The sequence below is a fragment of the Barbatula barbatula genome, assembly GCF_947034865.1.
Source record: "Barbatula barbatula genome assembly, chromosome: 10".
NCBI lineage: Eukaryota > Metazoa > Chordata > Actinopteri > Cypriniformes > Nemacheilidae > Barbatula > Barbatula barbatula.
This window is the reverse complement of record NC_136773.1, coordinates 12,519,756-12,545,148: the sequence shown is the minus strand read 5'-3', so window position 1 is coordinate 12,545,148 and position 25,393 is coordinate 12,519,756. Positions and strand designations below refer to the sequence as shown.

The 25,393-nt window shown below is 42.1% G+C and overlaps 1 protein-coding gene across 2 annotated transcripts in view; it reads right to left on the bottom strand.

Annotated features, from left to right (window-relative positions):
- The window catches only part of LOC306899195 (neprilysin-like), a 44,463-nt gene extending 30,307 nt beyond the window's left edge, over positions 1-14,156 (bottom strand). The window contains exons 1-3 of one of the 2 annotated variants that reach the window (XM_079465295.1): positions 13,856-14,156; positions 1,765-1,935; positions 367-402 (exon numbers count right to left, since the gene is read on the bottom strand). In XM_079465295.1, the coding sequence (XP_079321421.1) occupies positions 367-402; positions 1,765-1,935; positions 13,856-13,916 (268 nt within the window). In that variant the 5' untranslated portion in view covers positions 13,917-14,156. The remainder of the gene's footprint in view (positions 1-366; positions 403-1,764; positions 1,936-13,855) is intronic. The other variant, XM_079465296.1, reaches the window with a different exon arrangement.
- Between the last annotated feature and the right edge of the window lie 11,237 nt (positions 14,157-25,393).

The window sequence follows — 25,393 nt, the reverse complement described above, 5'->3', positions numbered from 1 at the left end:
TAATGTTTGTTAGTATTGCATAATGTTTAATGCACAACAATTCTGAGGTGCAAATAGTAACGTTATCTGCCACTATTCTTACTACTAATTCTCCTTAATCCAAAGAAAATAGGCCCTACGGCAGTTTTTGGTAAGTGTCAATTGCATATCGCTAAGAAATCCTGCGCTTTCACATAGTGTAAACAGAATTACGCCTATTTAAACTTAGCGTAAATAGCATCTGTCGCTATTTTCACTTAGTGCAAATAGCCACTGCCTTAAAAGACATTAAAAGACATCCAATAATAGAACAAATACAATAATAAATTGGCATATGCAGTGTATTTTCAATGTATCTCTATTTTTATTTTAAAAGTATCTCTTTACCTGATTGTGTGCAGTCAGCTGTTACGCAGACTTCCTCTACAAAAAAAAGAAACATCAAGTGTTAGAACTAGTGGAGCTTGTGTTGGTGGCTTGTGCATGAAGCCAAATTTTAAGTGTAAGTTCATGATAAATGTTTAAATGACAAGAAATGATGTGTCAAATTTTTAATTGTGTTCATTAAATCCATAAATGTTCAATCGAGTCGGCTTTGAACTAGAACAATTAGAATGCATCACACCCTTTAATAGCCCTTTGTAATGCATTATACATAAATCCAAACTGAAAACCAAATGCACTGACATATAGTAAAATACATCAGTGTCTTTGTTCCAGTTGTTCCATGTTTTTTTTGTAAGGCATGTTTGTTAAAACTACTTAAATTGTTTAATCAAACTAAGGCCTAGTCCTGGCTTAAGCTAATCCCTGTCCGGGAAAACACCCCAAAGGATTTAAGTAAAGTGTGACCCTAAATCCATTTGTTTCTGTTATTATGTTTAAATCCATTTCACAGAATTCTGCAGATTTTCCTTCCAAATTTGCACATTAAATGTGAAATGCAAAGATCAACACACGGCCTTCATGTTTACACCCTCTTGGCCTAAACCCCTCATCTCTGCCCTCCCATCCAGATCCCTGCTGCGGCTGAGAGGAAGAGCGTGTGGAGATCATCTCTATATTCTCCAATCTATCTACTTGTGCTGTTTAAACATTTATCCAATACATTAATGGCAGATGATCAAGGTGTGTGAGGAATGTTACAATAAACTCTGTCTGCCCTACTGAGACCTCTAATGAGGTGTGAAGGGGGCTCACACATGTAACAAGCCAGGTTGTAGGTTGTATATTATTTAAGAAAACATCAACCAGTGCTTTTTAATAGTAAATAAGAGCCCTGGAGTGATATGCTAAAGTCTGAAAGAGGTAACAAGGAAAGAAGTTTAAACGAAAACCTATTAGTGAAGTTGTTACAAAATTTCGCTTGATGGAAATATTGAATAAGTATATAGAGATTGATCAATAAAGACTATTTACACTACAAGTGATTTATGAGTATTTATCAAGTAGGGCTGTGGATATATCAGGTATGTTTACTCTGAAGGTTATTTATGATAATTTTGTTGGAGAGTGTTAATATTTTGAAACCTTTTTACTGTATTTTATAGATTCATGAAACTGAAGTATTTTGAATCTACTTGGCAACTTCTATGTGTCTGAACGCTTACAGCTCTACTAAAAATATTGATATAATACAACCCCAAAATCAAAGTTCACATTGAAAATTGTGACAAGGCTCGCTTACATAAATTGCTCTATACTTTTATGCACGCAGTATCTTATACAGCATATAACTCTTCATCCATACACACATACAATCACGATGTCACCTTATGAAATTACCTTTGTCATTCTGTGTGATGAAGAGGATGATGAGGGCCACAATAATGACAAAGAGCAGACATACAATCGTAATGAGCCCAATCTCCAGTGAGGTCCAGCGGGGCTTTTTTTTCTGAGTGTTGTTGTCGGCCATGGTCTGCTCTCCCTCTGCGGTGGCCTGTAGAAACTCACCTGAAGAAAGAGAGAAAGTTACACTTGTAGCTTGTTCACACTGAAGTGTCTCAGATATTCCCTCAGAGAGTTTGACTTAACAGCTTTCAGACATGCACTTACACACACTGTGAGCTCTTATTGCAACAGACAATTAATAATTGACCCCTTTTATGGCACACACACCTCTCTATCACCCTTTAGTCATACATAGAAACACACACTAACTTCCAGAGGTACAAGCTGAGACCTGACTCTGCAGATGACAGGACCCCGACCTGGGACAAAGTCTTAAAGTCTGTCCTGAATGATAGTGTGTCACACACACTTATAAGGACACATCACCTACAAATACACTGATCTAGACCGCACATTCACACTGCGGCTATGGCCCCTCATTACAAACACAATTCTGTCTCTCTTGATTTCTGGTGTATTTATGACTAACTATAATGTCTCTTTAGCAACAGGGGGTTGGATTTTCTTTTGGGAACGGGGATGAGGAATGTCAGGGCTAATTTGTCTAATGAGTTACTTTTGGCTAAATTGGACTTCCAGGGTCAATGGCTCTTATTTCAGCAACTGCATTGCTTAGATCCGGCTGATTGATCTTGTGGACTTGAAACGGGTAACTGGGGTAACTATTCAAGACAAGCTGTTTTAGAATTACTCAGATTTAAATATGAATGATAGACTGTTTGTAAATTTAACCAGAAGACACATACCCATTTATTCACACACTTGATCATAGCACATCATGTATCCAGTGATAAAATGTTTCACTATGTGCAAGCATTTGCATGTGCAGACCACCACGTCATGCCTGTAAAATTGTCACAGCAGCACAGGTTGAATTTCATTGTACTCCAAACAAATCACGGCATGTGAACTGAAAATTATTCTTTTTTTGTTTACCTTTGTCAGTAACACGCCATTCCTTTACAGATGAATATTTAATTATTAATTGAATATTCATTTACATTTTCAAAATCCTATTGTGTTTAATCGTGTCTCCATAGTGTTTCCTCCAAAACACTGGCGCTGCTTTGTCATATATGCATATAATTCATGTATTCATTTTATGATGACAAATTTTGGGATAATGATAGCTCTTGCACTACTTCAATGGAATAAGCTTCTCTCCCGTGTTGGTGTGGGTCTACGTTCAAACTGAAAGTGCCTCACGACGACCGCCACTGGAGGGCGAATTCTGACAGCCTGGCCAAATATGGCACAGGTACAGAAAAGAATTCCAGCTGTTTTACAGTACTACTGCTGTGGGTTGATATTTTTGGTATTTTAAAGTAATGACAGTCGTGAGATTGAATGCCAGTTCTGCTGAAATATTAAAACTGAAAATGAAAACAATGAAAATGTCATTCAACTCTACCTGATACTGTATGTAACTGATTCTCATTAGTCATAATTCTAAGATACTTAAAGGTCCAATGTGTAATTTTTTCAGTCCTTATGTTCTCCGATTGCTTCTAACGTTTACCTCATTTTTAAGTCTCTTTGGATAAAAGCGTTGAAAGAGAGGGGTCGAGTGAGCCGTTGGTTGTAATTCGTAACCTCACCACTAGATTTCGCCATATTTCCAAAAATGGACCTTTAAAATGTATTCAATTATTTCAGTCACATGATGTGTTCAATAATAAATTAAACGAATCATAATTTATATCACATATTGATATTCACATTTTCAATGGGCTACCTCCTATTAAGGCTACCTTCCAGTATTTAATCGTTGTGCAGAGCTGGAAGCTTTATCTTGGGTTATCCCTAACCATTGTTTCTTTTATTCTTTACTATGAAAAATGAACCTGTGATTTGTCTACAGTCCACAACAATGCTTATAAAGACCCCTGCCTTCTGTCTAGCTATTACATTCTTTGTGAACGGCTTGTCACTCGGACTCTGTCTACACTAGTGCGTTTTCATTTGAAAACACAGTTTTCGTTTTCAAAACTTCTGTGCTGCTGCTTTACAATTACATTTAGTCATTTAGCAGGCCGCCGTGTGTTATTAGTTTTAAGCGATTGTTTTGTATCTTGAAGATATTACCTTCCCTCCACTAACACCTTAAAAGCATCTGGATAAAATCAGGCAGAGTATGTTTCCCTGATGTTAACCTAAGTGGCTATAAAATAGCTCATGTTCTTTGCTTCCTCACTGTGGACATGATCAGTGTTAGACTCAAAATGGTTTTGCTTATATATCTTATCGTGACTGTGGCACGTCTGGAGCAAATGAGAACCAAGGTTTTCTTCATCAGCTTTCCATCTAGAACACCCAGGCAGGAGGCTGCTTCTGATTAAAACCCCAAGAAGGGGGGTTCAAGTGCAAGAGATAGCGACAGATGCGTCACACCAGACATAATCCTGACAAGCACGGACAGTCCCAGGATCCCTGGATCAGATATCATCTGACGTATGTGAAACAGCAGGGAACCAAACTGTCTTAACAAGGGCAAAGCAATCTCCCTGAGGTGCTACGAAACAGGAAGACCTATCGACCTTATATCTTGAAGCTCAGCCATGCTGTACATACTCATATACAAATGTATAGTATCATGCAATGTGCATTCTACCTAATGCATAAATGTAAATGTATTGTTCACTAAACGTATGTTAGGCATCTACTTTAAGAGCATGAATTTAGCTTTTGCTTTAGAAAGCAACAGCAGCAAACAACTCTCATTTATTAAAAGTGATATGGGTCTGTTTGTTCGACCAATGGCAGACGGAGAGACTGTTTGGAAAAGATATTACAAAACAACATTTTTGCAATGTGTTTGGTGATGCTAGTGGCACAGGAATTACACATTTCTCTAAACAGTTCACCAAAAATGAAAATTCTTACATCATTTACTCACCCTCCTGTCAACCTGTAAGATGGAGGATATTTTGTAGAAAGTTGTTTACCAAACAACCCTGTGCCGCATTGACCCCTGAAACAGTTCTTAAAATATCATATGTGTTCCACTAAAGAAAGAGTCATATACAGGTTTGGGATGACATAAGGGTGAATCAAATAATTTATGTCCTTCAACATCCAATGAAAATAAACCAGATATATAAAATGTCTACAAGCAACTGCAATAAGTAAATCACATTTTGGAAAAAAGGGAGGTAGCCCCTGTACTACGAGCTTCTGTTTGGTTCCTACTTGGCACTGATATAGTGAATCATACACTTGGCAATGTAAGATGCCGTCTGCTTTAGCGTTGGCACAGCAATGGTGAATCCTCTAAGCATGTCTGTTGAGACAAACACGTCTTCATACCCTTCAGATGACTTCTTCATCAAAATGTAATGCCTAACTAACACCCTTAGGAAACTGTTCTGCTTACAGCTCATTGGTGTTTTGGTTTTTAGAGTCTACATCTGTAAACCACACTGTTTACACAATTGAATGTTAAATCTTAAGTGGCTTTGATCAGAGCAGTCTTCAGAACTTAACTAACTTAACCACTCAGTCAAGTAGCTCTGATGTACATGCTAGCCTTTAGAAACGTCAATGATACGCTGTGAAAAACATGCATCTCGTATTATATATTATCGTACAGTTCCCTTTCTGTCGGTCTCTCGACGTTGTGTCGAAGCCGACAGATGGGGTTCGCCCTTGAGAACAAGTCATCTCTGACTATTTTGAAAAGGCCAATGAAATTTGGCGAATGAAATTTGCATGCCGGGCCCCGCCCCCGGAAATCCGGGTATAAAAGGGGAGCCGGCGTGCTCATTCATTCACCTTTTGTTCTTCGGAGCCTATGCATCGTTTGACGACAGCTGAATTCCTGACGTGGTGCAGCGGATTGTCCCTTCCGAGCGATCATCCCCCCGGCGTTTCAGCAGTTCCAGAGGTGTTTTCTGAAAGAGGTATATTCTTGAAAGAGCAAATTTCTCAGCGTGGCATGTCCCGCTGTTCTCGTGGGTGCGGTTCCCTCATTGAGGAGGGGGACGGACACGATGCTTGCGTCAGGTGTTTGGGGGTCCAACACGCTGAGGCAGCATTCGTGGAGTCATCCTGCCCGCACTGCGGGCAGATGGCGATACAGACGTTGCGGTCACGGGTGGCTGCGCTCTTTCGAGAGCCAGCCACCACCTCATCTGCTTCCCGCTCTGCGACCGCGGTGGCCACGGCCCCGCCGTCAGCAGCGGCGAGCAGCTTGGGTGGCATGGGGATTTCCGTGAGCGTAAACCCGTCAGCCGATGGCTCGCGGACCGTTCACGCCCCGACTCGCTCGTCTGGCCGTTCCCAGGAAGGCGGTTCCACACCGTCTTACTCCTTCGTCACGCAATCGGGCTCGATGCGTGACGACGATGAGATGTCCCTCGCAGCATCGGAGGGCGACCTCCTGGCATCCGACCCTGACGATTCCTTCGAGCCGTCTCCGTCCGGAGATAGAGTTCAGGAAAAGGCAGACGTCGAGATGTCAGCCATGCTCTATCGGGCCGCCGCGGGCATCGGGCTGCAGTGCACCGCACCGCCCACGCCCCAGCGCTCGCGGCTGGATAATTGGTACATCGGCATCGGGTCGAGCGATGTCCACACTAGTGGTCCACGAGAGACACCTCTGGCTAAACCTTGCGCAGATGCGTGAAGCCGAGAAAGTTCGCTTCCTCGATGCTCCCATCTCGCAAGGAGGGCTGTTTGGTGACACTGTCGAGGACTTCTCCCAGCAGTTCTCGGCAGTGCAGAAGCAGACAGAGGCCATTAAGCACATCCTGCCCCGCCGCGACCCGACCGCCTTTCGGCCATCGAGGTCCCGTGGAACGTCTGCCTCCCAGCAGCCCCGGCCTTCCTCTTCGTCAGCTCCGGCTACGGTGCCCCCTCCTCAGGCGGCCCCCCGGAAGAGGACGGAGAAGAAGCGACCACCGTCTTGTCAGCAGCCGCCGCGGAAGCAGAAGCGTTCCTGACGAGCCAGACCCGGGGAGATCGAGATCGGGCCCGACCCCAGCCATTCCATCGCTGACAGGTCGGAAAGGGACGGCCCCTGCCCCGTCCCAACATCTGCTAGGCCCTTTTCAGGGCCTAGCGCCCACTTCCTCACAAAAAGAGCAGTCTCTCTCTCTGGGTCCCCCTTTCAGCCGCACTCACCCTCCGCAGGACGGTGTTCGGCAACTCGACGTTGCGTTGTGGCGACACGCAAGGCCGAGTATAAAATTGCGCAGCCCTCAGCACTCTCACCTCGACGGTGCGTTGAGCTGCGCCACCGCCAGGCAGGCAAATCAGCGGAGCCAGCCCCCCCACGAGGCGGGGCCGGCACCGCTAGCCAGCGAACCGCCCTCCCCAGGGGCGATGAAGCAGATCGTACCTCTAGTGCCCCTGTCGCAGTCTTGGAGTGCTTGGTTAGCACTACCCAGACCGTCAAGGTGGCTGGAGAACACGATCCGTCTCGGCTACTCGATCCAGTTTGCCAGACCTCCACCCAAGTTCCGGGGCATCCTCTTTACCTCGGTCAGAGGCAGAGATGCTCCCGTGCTGCGGGAGGAGGTGGCAACCCTTCTGGTGAAGGGAGCGATCGAGCCCGTCCCCTCGGCCGAGATGTCCAGCGGGTTCTACAGCCCGTACTTCATCGTCCCCAAGAAGGGTGGAGGGTTGCGCCCCATTCTAGATCTGCGTACCCTGAACAAGCACCTCCAGAAGCTGCTGTTCAGGATGCTCACGCAGAGGCGCACCTTGACGTCCGTCAGGCGTCAAGATTGGTTCTTGGCTATCGACCTGAAGGACGCGTACTTTCATGTCTCGATTCACCCTCGTCACCGGCCGTACCTATGGTTCGCTTTCGAGGGGCGAGCATATCAGTACAGGGTCCTCCCATTCGGTCTGTCCCTGTCCCCACGTGCCTTTACGAAGGTCGTGGAAGCCGCCCTCACTCCCCTCAGGGAGAGAGGTGTGCGGGTACTCAACCATCTCGACGACTGGCTTATCTTAGCACACTCGTGAGAACTGTTGTGTACACACAGGGATCTGGTGCTCCGGCACCTAGACCGTTTGGGGTTACGGGTCAACCGAGAGAAGAGCCAACTCTCCCCGGCGCAGAGTTCCTTTTTTCTCGGTATGGAACTCGACTCTGTCTCCATGACGGCGCGGCTCACGACAGAGCGCGCACAGTCAGTGCTGAACTGCCTGAAACTCTTCAAGCAGCGACCAGCAGTCCCCCTGAAACTTTTTCAGAGGCTCCTGGGCAACATGTCGTCCTCGGCGGGGGTAATTCCCCTCGGGTTGATGCACATGAGACCGCTGCAGCACTGGCTACAGAGACGAGTTCCCTGGAGAGCGTGGCACGCAGGCAGGAGGTTGATCGTCATTTCACCTCTCTGCCGTCGTATCCTCACCCCGTGGTCATCAGTGACCTTCCTACGGACTGGCGTCCCCATGGGGCAGGTCCCGAGGCGCGTCGTGGTAATGACCGACGCCTCCTTATGGGGTTGGGGTGCGGTGTGCAAAGGGCACACAGTGGCGGGTCTTTGGACGGAGTCCCAGCTGTGTTGGCATATCAACCGCCTAGAGTTGTTGGCTGTTCTGTTGGCACTGAAGGGACTACGGTCCCTCGTGCAGGGCCAGCACGTACTGGTCCGATCAGACAGCATGACCGCCGTAGCGTATATCAACCGCCAGGGGGGTATACGCTCACGACAGTTAACGCAACTTGCCCGACGCCTCCTCCTGTGGAGTCAGCAGGTGACGAAGTCTCTGCATGCCACTCACATACCGGGCGACCTGAACCAGACAGCCGATGCGCTCTCTCGTCAGTCGACGCCCCGTGGAGAGTGGCGACTCCACCCCCGTGCGGTCCAGCTTATTTGGGTGCAGTTCGGGCGGGCACAGGTGGACCTGTTTGCCTCCCTGGACACCACCCATTGCCCGCTTTGGTACTCCCTGACCGAGGGCCCCCTCGGCACGGATGCCCTAGCGCACAGCTGGCCACGGGACAAGTGGAAGTACGCCTTCCCCCCAGTGAGCCTCATTGCACAGGTCCTGTGCAAGGTCAGGGAAGAGGAGCATCAAGTGGTACTAGTTGCGCCGTACTGGCCCAACCGGACTTGGTTCTCGGAGCTAATGCTCCTGACGACAACTCCCCCCTGGCCGATTCCCCTGACGAAGGACCTTCTTTCTCAGGGGAAGGCCTTTGTGTCGGCACCCGAGACCAGACCTCTGGAACCTCCACGTCTGGCTCCTGGATGGGACGAGGAGATCCTGAGTGGTCTACCCCCCGCGGTGGTGGAGACCATCACTCAGGCTAGGGCACCTGCCACGAGGCGGCTGTACGCCTTTAAGTGGCGCCTCTTCTCGTCTTGGTGTTCTTCTCGCAGAGAAGACCCACGGATTTGCTCGGTCAGGCACGTGCTGTCCTTCCTGCAGGAGAGGTTGGAGAGTAAACTCTCTCCGTCCACACTGAAGGTGTATGTAGCCGCTATCGCCGCTCATCACGAACCAGTTGCTGGAAAACCTCTAGGGCAGCATGACCTGATCATCAGGTTCCTCAGGGGCGCGAGGAGGCTTAACCCACCTCGATCGCGCTCCGTACCCTCTTGGGACCTCAATGTGGTCCTGGCGGGCCTCCAGAGGCCTCCCTTCGAGCCCCTCGGAGAGACCGATCTTTCTCTTTCTCATGAAGACGGCTCTCCTGACGGCGCTCGCCTCCATCAAGAGGGTGGGGGATCTGCAAGCATTTTCCGTGTCCACAGAGTGCCTAAATTTCGGGCCCGGTGATTCTCACGTGATCCTGAGACCTCGGCCCGGCTACGTGCCCAAGGTTCCCACCACTCCCTTCCGGGACCAGGTGGTCACCTTGCAGGCGCTCCCCACTGGGGAGGAAGACCCAACCCCGTCCGTGTTGTGTCCAGTACGCGCCTTGCGCCTCTACGTGGACCGCACGCAGAGCTTCAGAGGCTCTGAGCAGCTCTTTGTTTGTTTTGGAGGTCAGCAGAAGGGGAAAGCTGTCTCCAAACAGAGACTGGCGCACTGGATCGTGGACACCGTCATGGCTGCGTACCGATCTCAAGACTGCCCGTGCCCGCTGGCAGTGAGGGCGCACTCCACCAGGGGTGTTGCCTCCTCGTGGGCACTGGCTCGGGGCGCCTCTCTGGCAGACATATGCAGAGCTGCGGGTTGGGCTACGCCCAACACCTTCGCGAGGTTCTACAACCTCCGCGTGGATCCGGTGTCAGCTCGAGTCTTGCAGGATAACACCAGGTAAGACCGGCGGCCGGCAGGGCGTACGCCTGGGACAAGCGCCAGCCCCCCTCTTGGGGGGGGTCAGTGCGCAGTCGTCTGCCTCCCTTCTTTCCCCTCGGGCGAAGAATAGGCATTCCATCCATCACTAAGCACTGAAGGCAGCGGGCTGGGCGGAGCAGCCTGCCACCTTTGGCGGCACAAGTTGAGTTATCTACGTGTGACTCTAACCGACCTCAGTGCTCCAGACGTGGTAACCCCCCAGCAGGGTGGTTCCGTCTGAGATTCCGTCATGAGCTGTTCCCCCGGAACTCGTGACCTTCCCCGGGTGAGCATCCACCCTGCGGATTCTCGCACATACCTCCCATGAGTTCTTCCCTGCCGGTAAGACCATGCTGTTTCTCCACTGTATTCCCCCCGAGGGTGGGAAGTGGTCTCCGTAGCGCACCTCCCCCTTGAGGGAATAGCGCTTACCCAGTGGTCCTATGGCCGGACGGCTCTCGCCATTGGGGCCGTCTGAGTTGACAGAGGGCAGGGGCTACCCATCTTTTCTTGGAAGCTCTGGGTCCCCCTGTCTATCTACTGGAAGGTTACAATCTCGCGAGAGCGCTACGTCTGACTCGCCTAGGCTGGCCAACGTCGCTTCGCTGGAGATTGTGACGCGGCTATTGCCGTGGCGTTTTCCATAGGAACCCCATCTGTCGGCTTCGACACAACGTCGAGAGACCGACAGAAAGGGAACGTCTCGGTTACGTATGTAACCTCTGTTCCCTGATGGAGGGAACAAGACGTTGTGTCCTTCTTGCCACGACAATAGCCGTCCGCTGCAGCAGTCACGAGATGCTTTTAGGCTCCTCAGCACAAAAGGTGAATGAATGAGCACGCCGGCTCCCCTTTTATACCCGGATTTCCGGGGGCGGGGCGGGGCCTTTTCAAAATAGTCAGAGATGACTGGTTCTCAAGGGCGAACCCCATCTGTCGGCTTCGACACAACATCTTGTTCCCTCCATCAGGGAACAGAGGTTACATACGTAACCGAGACGTTTTGCTGTGACAGGAATGTATGACAAAACATCTGCAATAGTTTATTCATGGGTAGTTGACAAATAAACTGTACATGTGTCCTATTGTGTGCTATAGCCAATTTTTTCTTATTATAAATGTAAATATTAATAATATAAAAAATATACAGTACAATTAAAATGTTTTGTTTTCAAACTTTGCTGTCACACCGTAGGACACATTTTCTTATTTTTGTCAACTATTCTGTTTTCAGGTTTTACAAGGGACTCATTTAACTTTTTTGCATGTTAGTTTGCTGGTGCTTATTTTGTTAAACCTGTTTAAATATTTTTTACAAACTATTGCACAAGGGACATTTGTGCACAAATATTGATCTTACTCGGGACTGTATGTAGTGACATGGCAAGGATATATGAGCAATGCCTCATGTAATGTATTTATATTGTATGATTACTTATAGCTTAGAAATACAAAACTATCCTATAGTTTAAAATAAGGGAAAGCAACAAAAGAAGACAGGGAAAGAACTTGGCCATTAGAAAGTATCTGTTATCATAAAGAAAGCCTGAATGAGGGTAATTCTGAACAAATCTCTGCAAAGTGATGACAAGTGATATGCAGACACTTCCCTAGACTGACAGCATGAAATATTGTGTAGATGTTTTAATTTACCAGTGTTGAAACACATGCCACATATGCCAAAAAAACTGTTTCTAGACTGATCTGCATGTTTTTGTAGAGAGTAGCATGCGATGGAAGCATTATAGATTTCTTATAACAGGCCACTTGACCAAACTGCACAAAACATAATTTGGTGTGAAGAGTATCTTGCATTTCACAGTGCATATCACAAAATACAAATACTGCATAGTGGATGGAAAAGAAGTTTATGTGTTGCTTTTAAAAAGTACACATTATAAACAGCTTTACTTTATACTGATGTATATATTTATATATGTTTAAATATGAAAACTATAATGAAAAGTTGTGATAATAAATCAATACAAACCTACTGCAGTTGGATTGATGTTAATTGGAATGCACGAAACTTTGAAAAACTGAGTATAAACATTATTATATTATACAATACATTACTTTATGTCTAGTAGACTTAAGGCCATTTTATATTTCGGCACCATTAGACATACAGTACAGTAGTTTGGTCAGGCCTCTAACACTGGACACATGTGTAGTCAGTACACTGCAACATCTCTCAAACACCTTCTCACTGAATAGCCCAAATGAGAGGGCACAAATAATCATGTACTAATGCCTGAGCTAATATATGAACTGGTTAAGGCATAGACTTATCCGAAACACAGTAACTGTGTCTTTCTAATTTACAGAAATAAAAATAAGGTAAATAATTAATTCATAAATAGCTGAAGCATGTATTTCATGCATTATTGCATGGACTATTTGTGCCCTTGTAGTACACTTAAAATCGTAAGATCTATCTTCTTTTGATGTTTGTATGTTTGTTTTAGGTTTACCTGCTGCTTTGAATTATTCCGATTATTCAGGTGTTCAGTTTGACAGAATGTTTTGATGTCCGGGATGAGGAGTATGGTGATGATTCAGTATTGTATCTCTGCACTCCGTCATCAGTTTGACTCAAACTTTAATTCAAGCTCTTTTGTAATTCACTCTGACCAATTAAACAGATAGATAAATAAAACTGTACTTATCAAGACCTTTTGACATGAGGATATGTATTCACTTACTTTTTTATTTATATTATGTTTGTTTGCAAACACTTCCATTGTCAAATTGTCAATATGAAATAGTGTTATAAAAAAATATGAATGATATTGCCTAGAAAGACTTTGCTTCTTGACAATTACATCAATACTTTGAATCATATATATTAATAAAAATAAATGTATTGACATGCCCAAAAGAGTGAAAATCTCTGTGAACAAGATTTTCTATTTACTATAAGCTTTCAACAGTGAAACGCATACACTCACAAAGAGAGAGCGTTCTCTGGATAACACTTCTCATTGGTGTGTGGTATGTTTGTCCAAAGGTTGTATGGAGCACTTGTTGAATGCTTCTGTCATGGAAAGAGTCTGACGGGGTTAAAAATCCAACCAAAAACTTTTCCATTCATTGATCTTTTAGGAGAAAACTTGTGTGTTAAAGTTATTAAAAGCTGTTTATAAAATAGCAGCCATAGCTGTGCATGATTTGATTATCTGAAACATCATTGCTCATGAGCACATGGTTTGTCATGTGTTTAGGAGGTTGTCGGCACTGCTGCCCGTACAGTTCGCAGGTCCTGCTATGTACATATCTGTACAGTATGTCTACAGTAGGGCTTTAGAACATTTTTTCAGGTCAATCTGACAAAGTAACACAACAAATTACATTTTGGCATTATGAATAAAAACAAGTGGATTGACATTGTGTTGATGGACATTGTCCACCTTTCTTGAACAATACCGATGATCTGGTTAAGGTGATGTTTGGGGTCAGTAACAAGAGTTAGGCTAAACGAACTGACTATGCAGTCCATACTTTTAGAATAGTGCGTATTTTATTATAGGGACATGGTCACCAGTAGTGCATTGCAATTTAACTATTAAACTGTTTATGACAATTGCGTGCATGAGCCGCCATTCTCCATTAATAACATACAAACTACTTTAAGGAGACATTTCCAAAACTGCCTACGAAACACATTGGTCAGCACATCATGTTTTTATGCCATGTGCAGCATGCGTTACGGACTCACCAGGTGTCTCTGGAAATTTGCGGTCGATGATATATATGGGCATCACCAACCGATCAAACATCCATCAAATCCGTGAGAAAAATACCCTCCCTACAGAGAGCGTGTCAGTCCGGCTGATGGTCGATGAGTTTTAGTAGTATTCTGGCTTCCTGGGATATCGATAAGAAATTATTCAGTTATGTCAGTTCCCTTGGCTACCTGTTAACGCCGCGGCGGCGGAATATCCTTGTGTCACAAACAGTTATTATTTTGTGCGCATGAAGAAACACCTGGAGGAAACCTTAGCAGCGATGTGTACGATGTGTGACAACAGCGAAGTACGTAAGTTGAGCCGGTGTCTAATGTTGCCTCCCACGAAAGGCGGTGTTTAGGAGTGATTGAGATGGTACGAGATGCCGGCACGGAGTGGAGCGCTCAACTGAAGGAGACGACGGCAAATGCTGTGTTTCAGACATAAACACGTATCTTATAGAGACTGTACGTTTGAGTTTCCTTATGTTACTTTACACATGTCAGTGCCCAAATACCTAGGCTATACCACTGAGTTTGACCAATGGTTTTGCTATGATCATATGGGTTTAATCAGCATTACAACCTTCGGGTGATCTAAGCCCCCCTAAAGATTTTTCAAAACCATAATGTTATTTGGGTAACTCTTCACAGTAAAGTTCTATTTGTTAACGTTAGTAAATAATGCATTGCCTAACAAAGAGCAGTAGTTTTCCAGCATGCACATCTTTGTTAATGTTAGCTGTCAGTATACTTATTTTAAAAAATGGACTAATGTTAATACATGCTCCAGAGGTATTGCGTATAGTTAGTTCTCCTTAGCTAGTCCAATACCTTGTTATTACAACCATGTTAATGTTACAGTTGTAATTTTACTTTCTAGGTAGAATGTTTTTACAATAATTCACGGTTATTTCAAGAAAATTGAGACCGCCACGAGGTGTCCCAGTTAACATAAATCCACGCTTTATTTTATGAGTATTTGTGAATAATTTGTCTTGATATTGAAAGAAAATTTCTCAGGTTTTAATAGGTATCCTTTAAACATATTATTACACGTTTTACTTGTTGGAAAGGCATTGCTCACCCTTTTACAGACATTGCTGGTTTCCCGTTTTGCATTTTAACAGCAGGAGGTGTAAATACAGCACACGCCTGCAAGGTCACAAACATGCCACATTTAACACACCAATAAAACTATAGAGCAGTATGACATCACCACTCTCTCAGCAGCATAAACTCTGTCACAACCCTTTAAACCTGTTGCAACCATACAATTTAACATTTAATATGCTGTACTGGGTATTATCGCATACAATCATGGGCGCCGTATAGGGGGGAAAAGTTAGGACAATTCCAATGGCCCCTGACTGACAGGGGCCCCAACAAATAGGTAAAAACGAATTAATTTTTAATTATATTATACACTATATAAATCATCATCATTTAGTATATTTAAAATAATAATAAAACAAAGGATGTCTTTTATTTAACGTATTTTGGCAATAAAAGTTAAAAATCTGGTTTTCACAAAAGGAAAAGAAACAAAATTGAGAGAGCAAAGACAAAAGAAAGGGTGTCAATCTGTAACCCAGTTTTTCACCAAGAAAGGTGGGTAGCATTCAGTCTGTGAGTGGTATTAACCTGTTGTCCATAGTGAAATAAGATAGCTAGCAGGCTAGTGTCATAAACATGTAATCAGTGCAGGGAAACGTTTAGCAAGATATTCATATGAAATAATTGTCCATGGCCATCATAACAGACTTAACAACAGATGAGTCAGCAGCCCCCCAGTCTCCCCATAACTGCACCCCTGCCTGTCCCAGTGAAGAAGATGAGCAACATTGTGTTAATGACTTAACATCATTCCAGGGAGTCTGTGTGGGGTTCTCTGTCTCACTCTTGCTCTTTTTACCGTAACAAAAAAGAAAGTGGAATATTTATTAATGACAGAAATCAAACACAATTTTTTTTCTCACATAATGACCATTATGACATAAAAAATAACCTCTTGTCTGTATTAGATGCATTTAGAAAAAACGAGTAGCTCACCTCAACCTGCATATAAATTACAGACCATATTAAAATAATCCAGTTTGATGCGTTCACTTAGACTGAATTTTGGCAGTTAAATGACATCTATAGATACAGACCTTATTACTCCCATTATGAAGTCCAATTTATTTGAGAAGCTTGCACACACACACACACACACACACAAATCTATCATATGTAATGTTTTAATCAAGTGATGATAATACAGAACTATAGGTAATTTGGGTCAATGTTCTGTAGTGTTAGTGTCATTTATTGGTATATATTTCCATTGTTCTTATTTGTACCATGTTAACTTACCTTTTAATTTGATGTCACTGGTACTGTTAGTTTTGTTATGACCATATTCCAAACCTAAAAAACCTATTGATTTAGTGATCACTTGATCTGTTTTGTAGCACTATAATAACACTGATGTGTAAATTCCGTTTTACACGTCAACTTTATTTTGTTGTTGGCATATATGTGCAATTAAGTAAAAAAAAGCTGTTTTCATTGTTTTGAGACGATGATGTTAATTTATTTTGATTAAAAAGTTAATATATATTTAGGTATTTTTCTTTTTTTTTAAATCTGTCAATATTTTTACAATAACAATACATTGAGAATGGACATTTTTATGGTGGCTATTAATCTTGCATCAAATAGTGAACTGCATACTGTATGTAGACTTGCATTTACAGATCACCAGGAGTAAATATTTTGCTAGTACTAGTTTTGCACTACAAGAAGCAAGACAGTTGCAAGCCTTTGATAAGAGTTATTTAAAGCTTTTGATTGGACAGTTAGGTCCTAGAGATGTGGTGCCATCAGCTGCACCGAGGGGGCCCAATTCGATTTTTTTGTCATGGGGCCCAAAATTCCTGGCCGCGCCCCTGCATACAATATATGGAATGGTGTATGTGATTTGTAAATTTGTTTAAAAAGAGTTCCCATAAAAGTCATTTTAAATCATTAAAATCTTGTTCCACGACTTTTGTGTTCTCATATTTCCCTGTTAACCATTAGTATTGAACAGAACAATACTAACAGCGGCCGTGTCCAATCTTTTATTTAAATAAAGATGGAATTTACCTGATCCCTGTCCCACTGCAGTGCTCGGTTTAGTCACTCTTAGGCACTTATGATGCACATTAGGAAGGATGTCGGTTGACTCCTGAGGATTTTAGAAATCTAAATGACTGCAGTGGTGTAATGTGTTTTTTACGAGTAATTAGGAAAACTTTCATGGGGTCTGTTATCTGACCGTCCAAGGGGAACGAAGAAGAATGTGTGTCAGTAAAGACCCTACATTAAGACCAAATCTTTTCCTTTGGCTATTATCAGATTTCCTCTTCTGCAGAACATTTGTTTCCTTTTCTCTTTTACAATATCCCCCTTTCGCACCAACCCTGTATTTTCCTTGCCTTTACTGCTATCCAATCATCTCTTTTGTGCACTATGAAATACTTTTCAATTCTCTGGAAAATCTGCCACTCTAATAGTGCAGGCCTTGCTTCAGGGAGCTCCGGCTCGGGCTTCAAGGACCGTCATTTCAAAGTCCATTTTTCCATTCTCCTGAAATTACTATTAGTGGAATTTTACTAAGTGTCTTCCCAACACCAGATAAACCCTATATGAGTCTTTCCAAAACTAAAATACTAAAAAAAAAAACAGTCAGGGTGAAACTTTCAGCTGAAAACCACAATTATATGGACTTGGCTGTACAGTAAGATCAGTTGTATGTGGAAGACTCCTCTGTGAACTGTATAAAAACGTTTGACGTATGACGTATATAAAAAAAAAATCTTGAATATGCTGGCTTAATGTTATATCTGAAACTTTGTATTACCGGCACTTCTTGTGATCATTGCCTTCTTAAAGCAACACTTTATAACTTCTGCTCACTGGTTCCCCCATCTGGTTGATAAATGCAATTGTCTGACCAGTGTAAATACTGTTGCTGTATAACCTTCCCGTTGGCACTGGGCAGCACAATACATGTGAATTTGTTTATTAAGCTGACGGAACCGGCGAATGCAGAAACATTGTTTAGAAAACATGTTGCACTCTTGGGCTGTGAGTACCGACCTGAACACAGAACTTAAAGAGTGTGGTTGAAGTCACTATGAGGCTGCTCAGGTAGCAGCGGCAGTAGAATTCATCTGGTTAAGAGTTGTTCTATCACTGAAATAATTTTAAGGTACAAAAAGTACAAAGCTTTGCTTTAAACATACAATGTGTAATTTGTTGGAGGATCTATTGACATAAATGCTATACAATATGCATAGCTATATGTCTTCAGAGGTGTATAAAGAACTTTGTGTTTTTATTATCTTAGAATGAGCTTTACGCAGCGGGTCCCCTGACATGGAATTCACGATGTTGTTTCTACACACAGAAAATTAAAGATACAGTAATGTACCTAAAAAAGTACAAATTCTTTTTCGCTCCAGATGTACCCTAGTAGGGTACAAAAATGTACCTTTGACGTTGGTACATTTTTGTGCCTTCTTGTTTGTACCTCTAAAGGAATATTTATGTACCCATAGCGATAAAAATGTCCCTTTTTTAAAGATGATCCATTTAATATAAAAAATTGCACCAAAACATTACTGTTACTAATCACAAGGCAACAAACTCCATTTCATAATTTTATTGTTTTTGTGTGATGTAAAGTGAACACTTGTTAAAAATGCAGGCATTTAATTTCCATGAGTGTTCAAACTGGAAGCATCATGCATTGTGAGCAATTATTTAACAAGTTTTAAAGTAACATGCAAATGTAACATGTAGCACAACAGAGATTCAGAACAGTCAAAAAATTCAATTGCGTCAGCGTAATATCTTGTTAGGTGAGATTTTCCCATGCCAAGGTTTACAACATTTGGTAGAACAGTGGTGAAGCACTCTCTAAAGCGATGATAGAAACTGCTTGTCGAAGGATAAATTCAGTCAACCTCATCAAACAACTGTAGAAAACACATTAAAACATTAACATTTATTACAAGACTTGTTGGAATGCTTGATTCTGATTGGCCGATCGCAACATTTGAAGGTTTGTTATTTCGCTTTGCGCCGGGTCCTGATCACACTGTCGGGGCTAATTTCTACGATAACAACCGGCTGCCTGTACATTATCACTGACATAACATATCATATCACTAAAAGTAATTGAACTTCATTGAATGCTGTTAGGTCTGTATGCTGTAGCCTTTATGGAATATACTTCATTAACTTTCAGAAATGTTTTTTCAGTGACAACAACTGAAATGACTTCAATGTCACAATAAGCACAATTATTGGATCGCTCCTATATAGTATTGTTTTTACTGTACTTACTCCAGCAGGCAACCTTAAGTATGGGTATTTTCTGAGTGCATCCTCCATGGGCATCCCTTCCATGATTTCACACCCTAAGTCGCTTTGGATAAAAAATGAAGAAATGTAAATGTGGAATAAATAAGGTATTTGTTATCATATTTACCATTTTAATGCTCCGAGTAATTTTCCTCTCTAAAGTGGCCAAAGAATAATTGATGTAAGCATATGCCTGAGAAGCCTGTGTATTTGTTGAGTGCAAAACATTATTTTGCCCGTGTCACTGATTGAAAGTCAAACAAACATCTCAAACAAACTGTATGTTTTAATGGCTGGGTTAAATATGTTTTAAGAGCTAAATAATAAATCATAAGGAGTGAGTTATTCAGCAACACTTAAGGAATGTACACATAACTCTTTATTGTCTAAATAGTTAATTAAGCTAGTGGGCAATAAAATTTCACTTTAATGTAAAAGCAGAATATATTAATGTTATTATGCTATAATGAGGATGAGGTTGACATTATGTTCATAGAATTAGTTATTTGTGTGCTTTTCAAGATTTATTGCAACTACTTAGCAAAACTGCCCTTTAACATTGCTATTTTAATATACATATAAAAACGAAATTGTTGATAAATAGAAACATGTCAGATATATGCCGTTGATTGAACAAAGAAGTTTGTCCATAAAAGTATGAGTGTTATAGCTTTGTTGGCAAATCCGGTCAACCAGTGATTGTGTAGCCATGACATCAACCCCATTTCATGCACACAGTCTACCCTGCCTGCCCCATCTGTAGTCTGGAGCCCTAGGGGACCGGGTGAGCAATTTCCTAGAACTTACGTCGGTGCTATTGTTTTTACACACATTGAGACAAACACACACATGCTCCAGCAGGACCCTATAAATAGAAAGTAAGACATTTTCACCCACTGTCCCTGAGCGCACCACGCTGTGATGTAGAGATGTTTTTTAGCATATAAACACAGCAGGGATGTCTGATATGTATGAGAGTGGCGCAGGGTCAAAGGAATGTAGAGTGTTAGAGGGTCGGTGCATGTTAAGAAAACAAACACACACATGCATAATAAAGCGATAGTTGTGGTTCACCCAACACAGAGCTTCTGTACCCCTACGCTTCTGACGGTGTCTCAGTTTTTATATTATGACGACAGTGAATTTATTGATTATAATCGATTTGGATTCATTATTATATCTGAACTGCATGTTGCTTTAAAAAAAATTTGCGATTACAGAATCCAACATTCATCTTAACCGATACCAATTTGGTACAGTTTTCCATATTTCATGTGTCATCATTATGTAATTGACATTCAGGGCATTTAGACGCTCTACAGAACATGTAAACAAAAAGTGCTTTAGCATCACACACGAGACTGCCATCCTCAACAGATGGCAAGCCTGCAATTCAGACAGATATCTGGTCGGAAATAATGTACTGCCGTCGCTTCATAAACACATCAAATTTCTAGATAATACATTACAAACAGATAGACAATATGTATTTACATTTTTTATTGTAAGCTTTTTGTGACCATGATACCATGACCATGATGGCATATACTGTATTTGTTAGAGGACAAAGAAAACAACATCCCACTCAAATGCAAATTAGTTTGTTCTTGACTAATTTATTCAAAAGTTCTCCAGTGAAATGAGACTTTTCATTCCACCCGAACACCACCTGCGATTCGCTTCCCTTACGATTTCCATCTAATGTGACGAAGGGTCATTGCTGTTAGTCTGTACTTTGTTTTTAATGGAATATTTGGTCTGTTTTCATCACCGTTGGTCTGTCCCAGAGACCCAAGCCACATTAGTGGGTGATCTGTCTTCACGGCAGGCATGTTAAGTAGGCAGAAGCTGATGAAAGCTATCTCTCTGCATTCCTGCTCTGACATTGCCACTCACAGATATCTGTTCCGTTAATGAAGTGCTGATTTGGGTGACAAACCGCAGATCAGAGATGAGATGCACTGACTGAAAGATACCTGTTTGTGCATGAATACACGACAGTTGATTCTGTCGTACCTTCGCCCTTTCTATTAAGCTGCAGCACCCATACACATAAAACATCATTTAGATTAGCTGATGCTTTCATTTTTATTTTTCAAATTCGGCATTTTAATCAGTTTAAAGCTTACATTTACAAAGGCTGTTTAAGGATCATCAAGAAATTCAAGGACATGATGAACTTAATAACTTAGACTGTATTTGACAAAATATTTTCTTTTCATAACTGCCAAGAGATATGTGGTTAGCACACTGCAAAGAAATTCCGCTCCGAAACATGTTGGAGGGAAATTACAATATTTTTCTGTAACTTTAATACTTTGAATTCACCAAACCATTGTCAGCTTTGCTTGAGTTGGCCCATCAGAGGTTTGCTAACAAATTCCGTTATTCCACAGTGTAACAGTTCACATCAAAGCCACATCAAGTCACTACAGAAAATAAAAACTATTCATGCTAATGAAGTGTTCATGTGACCTGAGTTGCTCTGGGAATAGGAGTGAGAATAAAGAAAATAACATAACCTCACTGATTTAGCATGCACGTTTCTGAGTATGTCATCAGTGACTGTTTGTGTATTGTGTATGGCTGTTTGTGATGGATTTCAAAGGGGACATTATTACACAGTTTGAGTTTTTTATTAAGAACCTTACTGTTGTTCTACATTTTTGTAATGACGTTGGTAGTCTGAAGGTCTGAAAATATAAGACTGTACTGTTCAATATGCAGCGATCGGTCATGTTTTACTGCCTTGCATATTAAATACGGTCAAACAGGCTTTACAGGTCATGCGGCTCACTATTTTGTATTTTTAAATGTTTTCGCATGTTAAATTTATTTTTATTGTATAACAGAACCAACTGTAAAATACATGCAAAACTGCTGCCCTCTGCTGTACACATTAAACTCTTTACATTTCAACATAAACCAAACAATTCGAACTACTAAGTCTATGGCTTAAACAAATCTAAAACATCTGTTTTTTACACATAAATTAAAATGATTTCTTAACTGTATTATTGGACATTTTGTAACTGAACAAGAGCATGACTCAATGGCTTTAATTAATGTATTGATAAAATAAATACAATAATAACTACAACCTATCATGTGCTGCTAACCATGAGGCGTAAAAGTGTCCACGATATGTATAGTAGGCCTATATATAAGTGTAATGTTATTAAAGTTAAATGAGAGGTGTTTATGTTACACAGTACTCCCAAGACACAAATGTTTACATGTGGGAGGTCATACACTGCCTCATGCTCTGATCCTTGGTGTCGCCAGGAGATCAAAGTAAACGTCTCTAAAGCGCTCGTGTTGACTAAGTCATTGTTTCCAGATGGCTTCTTCGGGATTCAACCTCACCCTTTTCATTCATCTTTAAATGAGATATTTTACCTGCATCTAAACACTCACATCTTACCAACCCCCTTTTCACCTTGGCGTAACGGCTTGAGTTGAACTGAGCTTTGAGGTGTCCAGATGGATGGGTGTGAAATGCGTAGGAGGGAATATGTGCACGTGTAATCCATGCAGGCCACGCACGACTTGCACTCTCGCTACGTGAATTCTATTATTTATGTCTTTGCTTAATGTACAGGTAGTTCCCTCAGAAGTAGCGGATATTCTGGGATGTTTGTTTTACTGGGTGTTTTCTTTCTAATTACTGTAATTATTTTTTTATCATGGTAATTGATCCCATTAAGCGCCACAGGCTGCATGAATACATTATGTTGATTTGCTTGAGCTTTGAGTGGATTGTCATCGAAGCTTGAATTCTCGGGGGTCTCTGTGTCATTATGCGGATGTCCCTATCAATTTCATGTCTCGTTGACATTTCCTGATGACTGTCTCTCTCTCTCTTTCTCTCTCTCTTTCTTTGTGTATGTCTTTTGATCTGCTCTTTAATTTCCAAATCCTCAGAGTTTACCCACAGCATCTTTTGAGGCATCAGATGGTTACAATTTAAAACATTCAGCGCTGATAGACTTGACGTTTAGTACAACAGGTCCATCTAGTGGCATAACCGTATGATGTGGTCTCCACACATGGGAGACCTGGGAAGTGACCTTCAGAGCTCTAAACCCTTTGACTTCTGTAAATGACTGACAAATGTGTCTACAACCTTTCTGGCCAGTAGGATGTGAAACTAAAAGTGTGCATGACACCGAAGGTCAGGTACATGATGAATCAGAAAGTACTGAATCAAACACCTATCAAAATCAATTCTGCCGCAATAGCAACTAAATGGGACAGTGAGACCTGTAGTTTTCTGCAAATCATTTTGTGTCTCCACAGCTCATTACTGAATTAGGCTGTATTTCTTAATTTTTTGAATGCACTTTTAATCACTTTGAATAAAATTGTCTGCCGAATGCATATACGTATTGAAGGTAATGCATTTCAATGTCATTATCCCTCTGCTGCACACATTCTGAAGCCTTGATCGCTGACAACTTGGTCAAATCCATTAGCACTTCCGTTCACCGGCCTCAAAGTGATTGACTAAATGATAGTTTCCATGGTAACAGAATATAATGCTGTATACAGGAGTAACACAGGTTGCAAGTGGACCATCTTTGTTTATAAATGTGAAAGGTTATCCCATAGGTTGTGATTATTGTTTCATTCGAATGCTTTGACCTCAGACGTGTGTTATGAAGACTCTTGAGAGGGTTGTGCCAGATGGCTCATTCATTCATCGTTCTTATCAAATGAATAGTGTGTCACCCGTCCTCACAATCAAACACTCCTGTGTTTGCGTTCAGTGACTTTTACCGTAGCCATAGAAACAAGTCATTGGTGTTAGACCGGGTGTTAGAAGGCCCCCTTATAATGTCATTTAGAGTTTCACACTTCCAAAGTGTACACGGATAATAACCACAGAAAAGGTGAAGGCTTTTTCAGCGGGTTCTCTTGCGTAATAAACATGGGGCGAAGACTTTTATTAGCTGAAAACGGAATTGCTGCCGTGCAAATAATGTTTTTAACGCCATATAGTTTATCCCCAAAGGGAATGAGCCGCTGAATCTTATCTATGTGTGTAGAGCTGCAGAGAGATGCTCAGCGAGACTGCTTTTTTATCATATTCTAATATATAAAATACGATGAATTTTGTGTGTACAGTATATTGCTGGCAATTTTCACAGTCATTTTTGGCAGTAGTGACTTTTACAGCAGCATTGTAGTAGCAACATCTATGTCTGCTGCTGTTCCCAGCATGCATACATCATTTTGCAGTTTTGTTATTTATATTTTGCTGGTGTCGTTAATTGTTTTGCATTCAAGCACTTGTTTTGTATGCTGTGCAACGTTGCCACATATAGCGAAATGTGATTGATCTCAGAAGTCAATTACTGGGCTCTGCGTATTTGTACCAGAGCCCCATGTAACAGAACAATCACTGCTAAACGTATAAAATCCTGGTAATCTTTTCAACGTGCATCTAGAGCTCTTTCATCAATAAACACGTTTTATGAAAGAATAAAGACGTTAGGTTACCTCGGGAGGGAATTTCAAACGAGACGGAGCTCGGAAAAATATTTGGAATAAAACAGAAGATTTGGAAAATGAAAGAGCAAACAAAAAGACTGACCTTACGTGAGATAGGATACTTATGAAACACAGACCCACACAGAAGGAGGTTGAGATGTTTGTGTATGGGGGTGGTCATGGCTATGAATGCATGTGCATTATCGTTGTTGCCACAGCATCTTTAAAAAGACCTGTTTTAGCCTGTTTTCAATCACACTGGATTTAACTGGATCAAAGAGATCATGCGACATCAACATCCTTCAAACCTCATGAATAAGAATATAAAGCCTACACACTCAGAACGTTTCAGTTTGTACATGTACAATTATGCATTGGGCAGATTATTTTACCTAAAGCGGAACGTTTAGAACTGAATTGAAATGTTAAACATTTTAAGACAAAATTTGATGTGTGGAAGAAATGTAAGTGGTTCTGTCATGGTTCTGCCACTAGACCAAGGAAGACATGACGCGAAGATGCAGAACCATGACAGAACCTCGTGTTTTATGTGGAGAGAGGCTCCATACACTTCCATACACTCTCTCCGGTCTCCTCTTTGTCCCCGCCTAGTCTAGTCTAGTCTAGGTCAAATGCTAACTT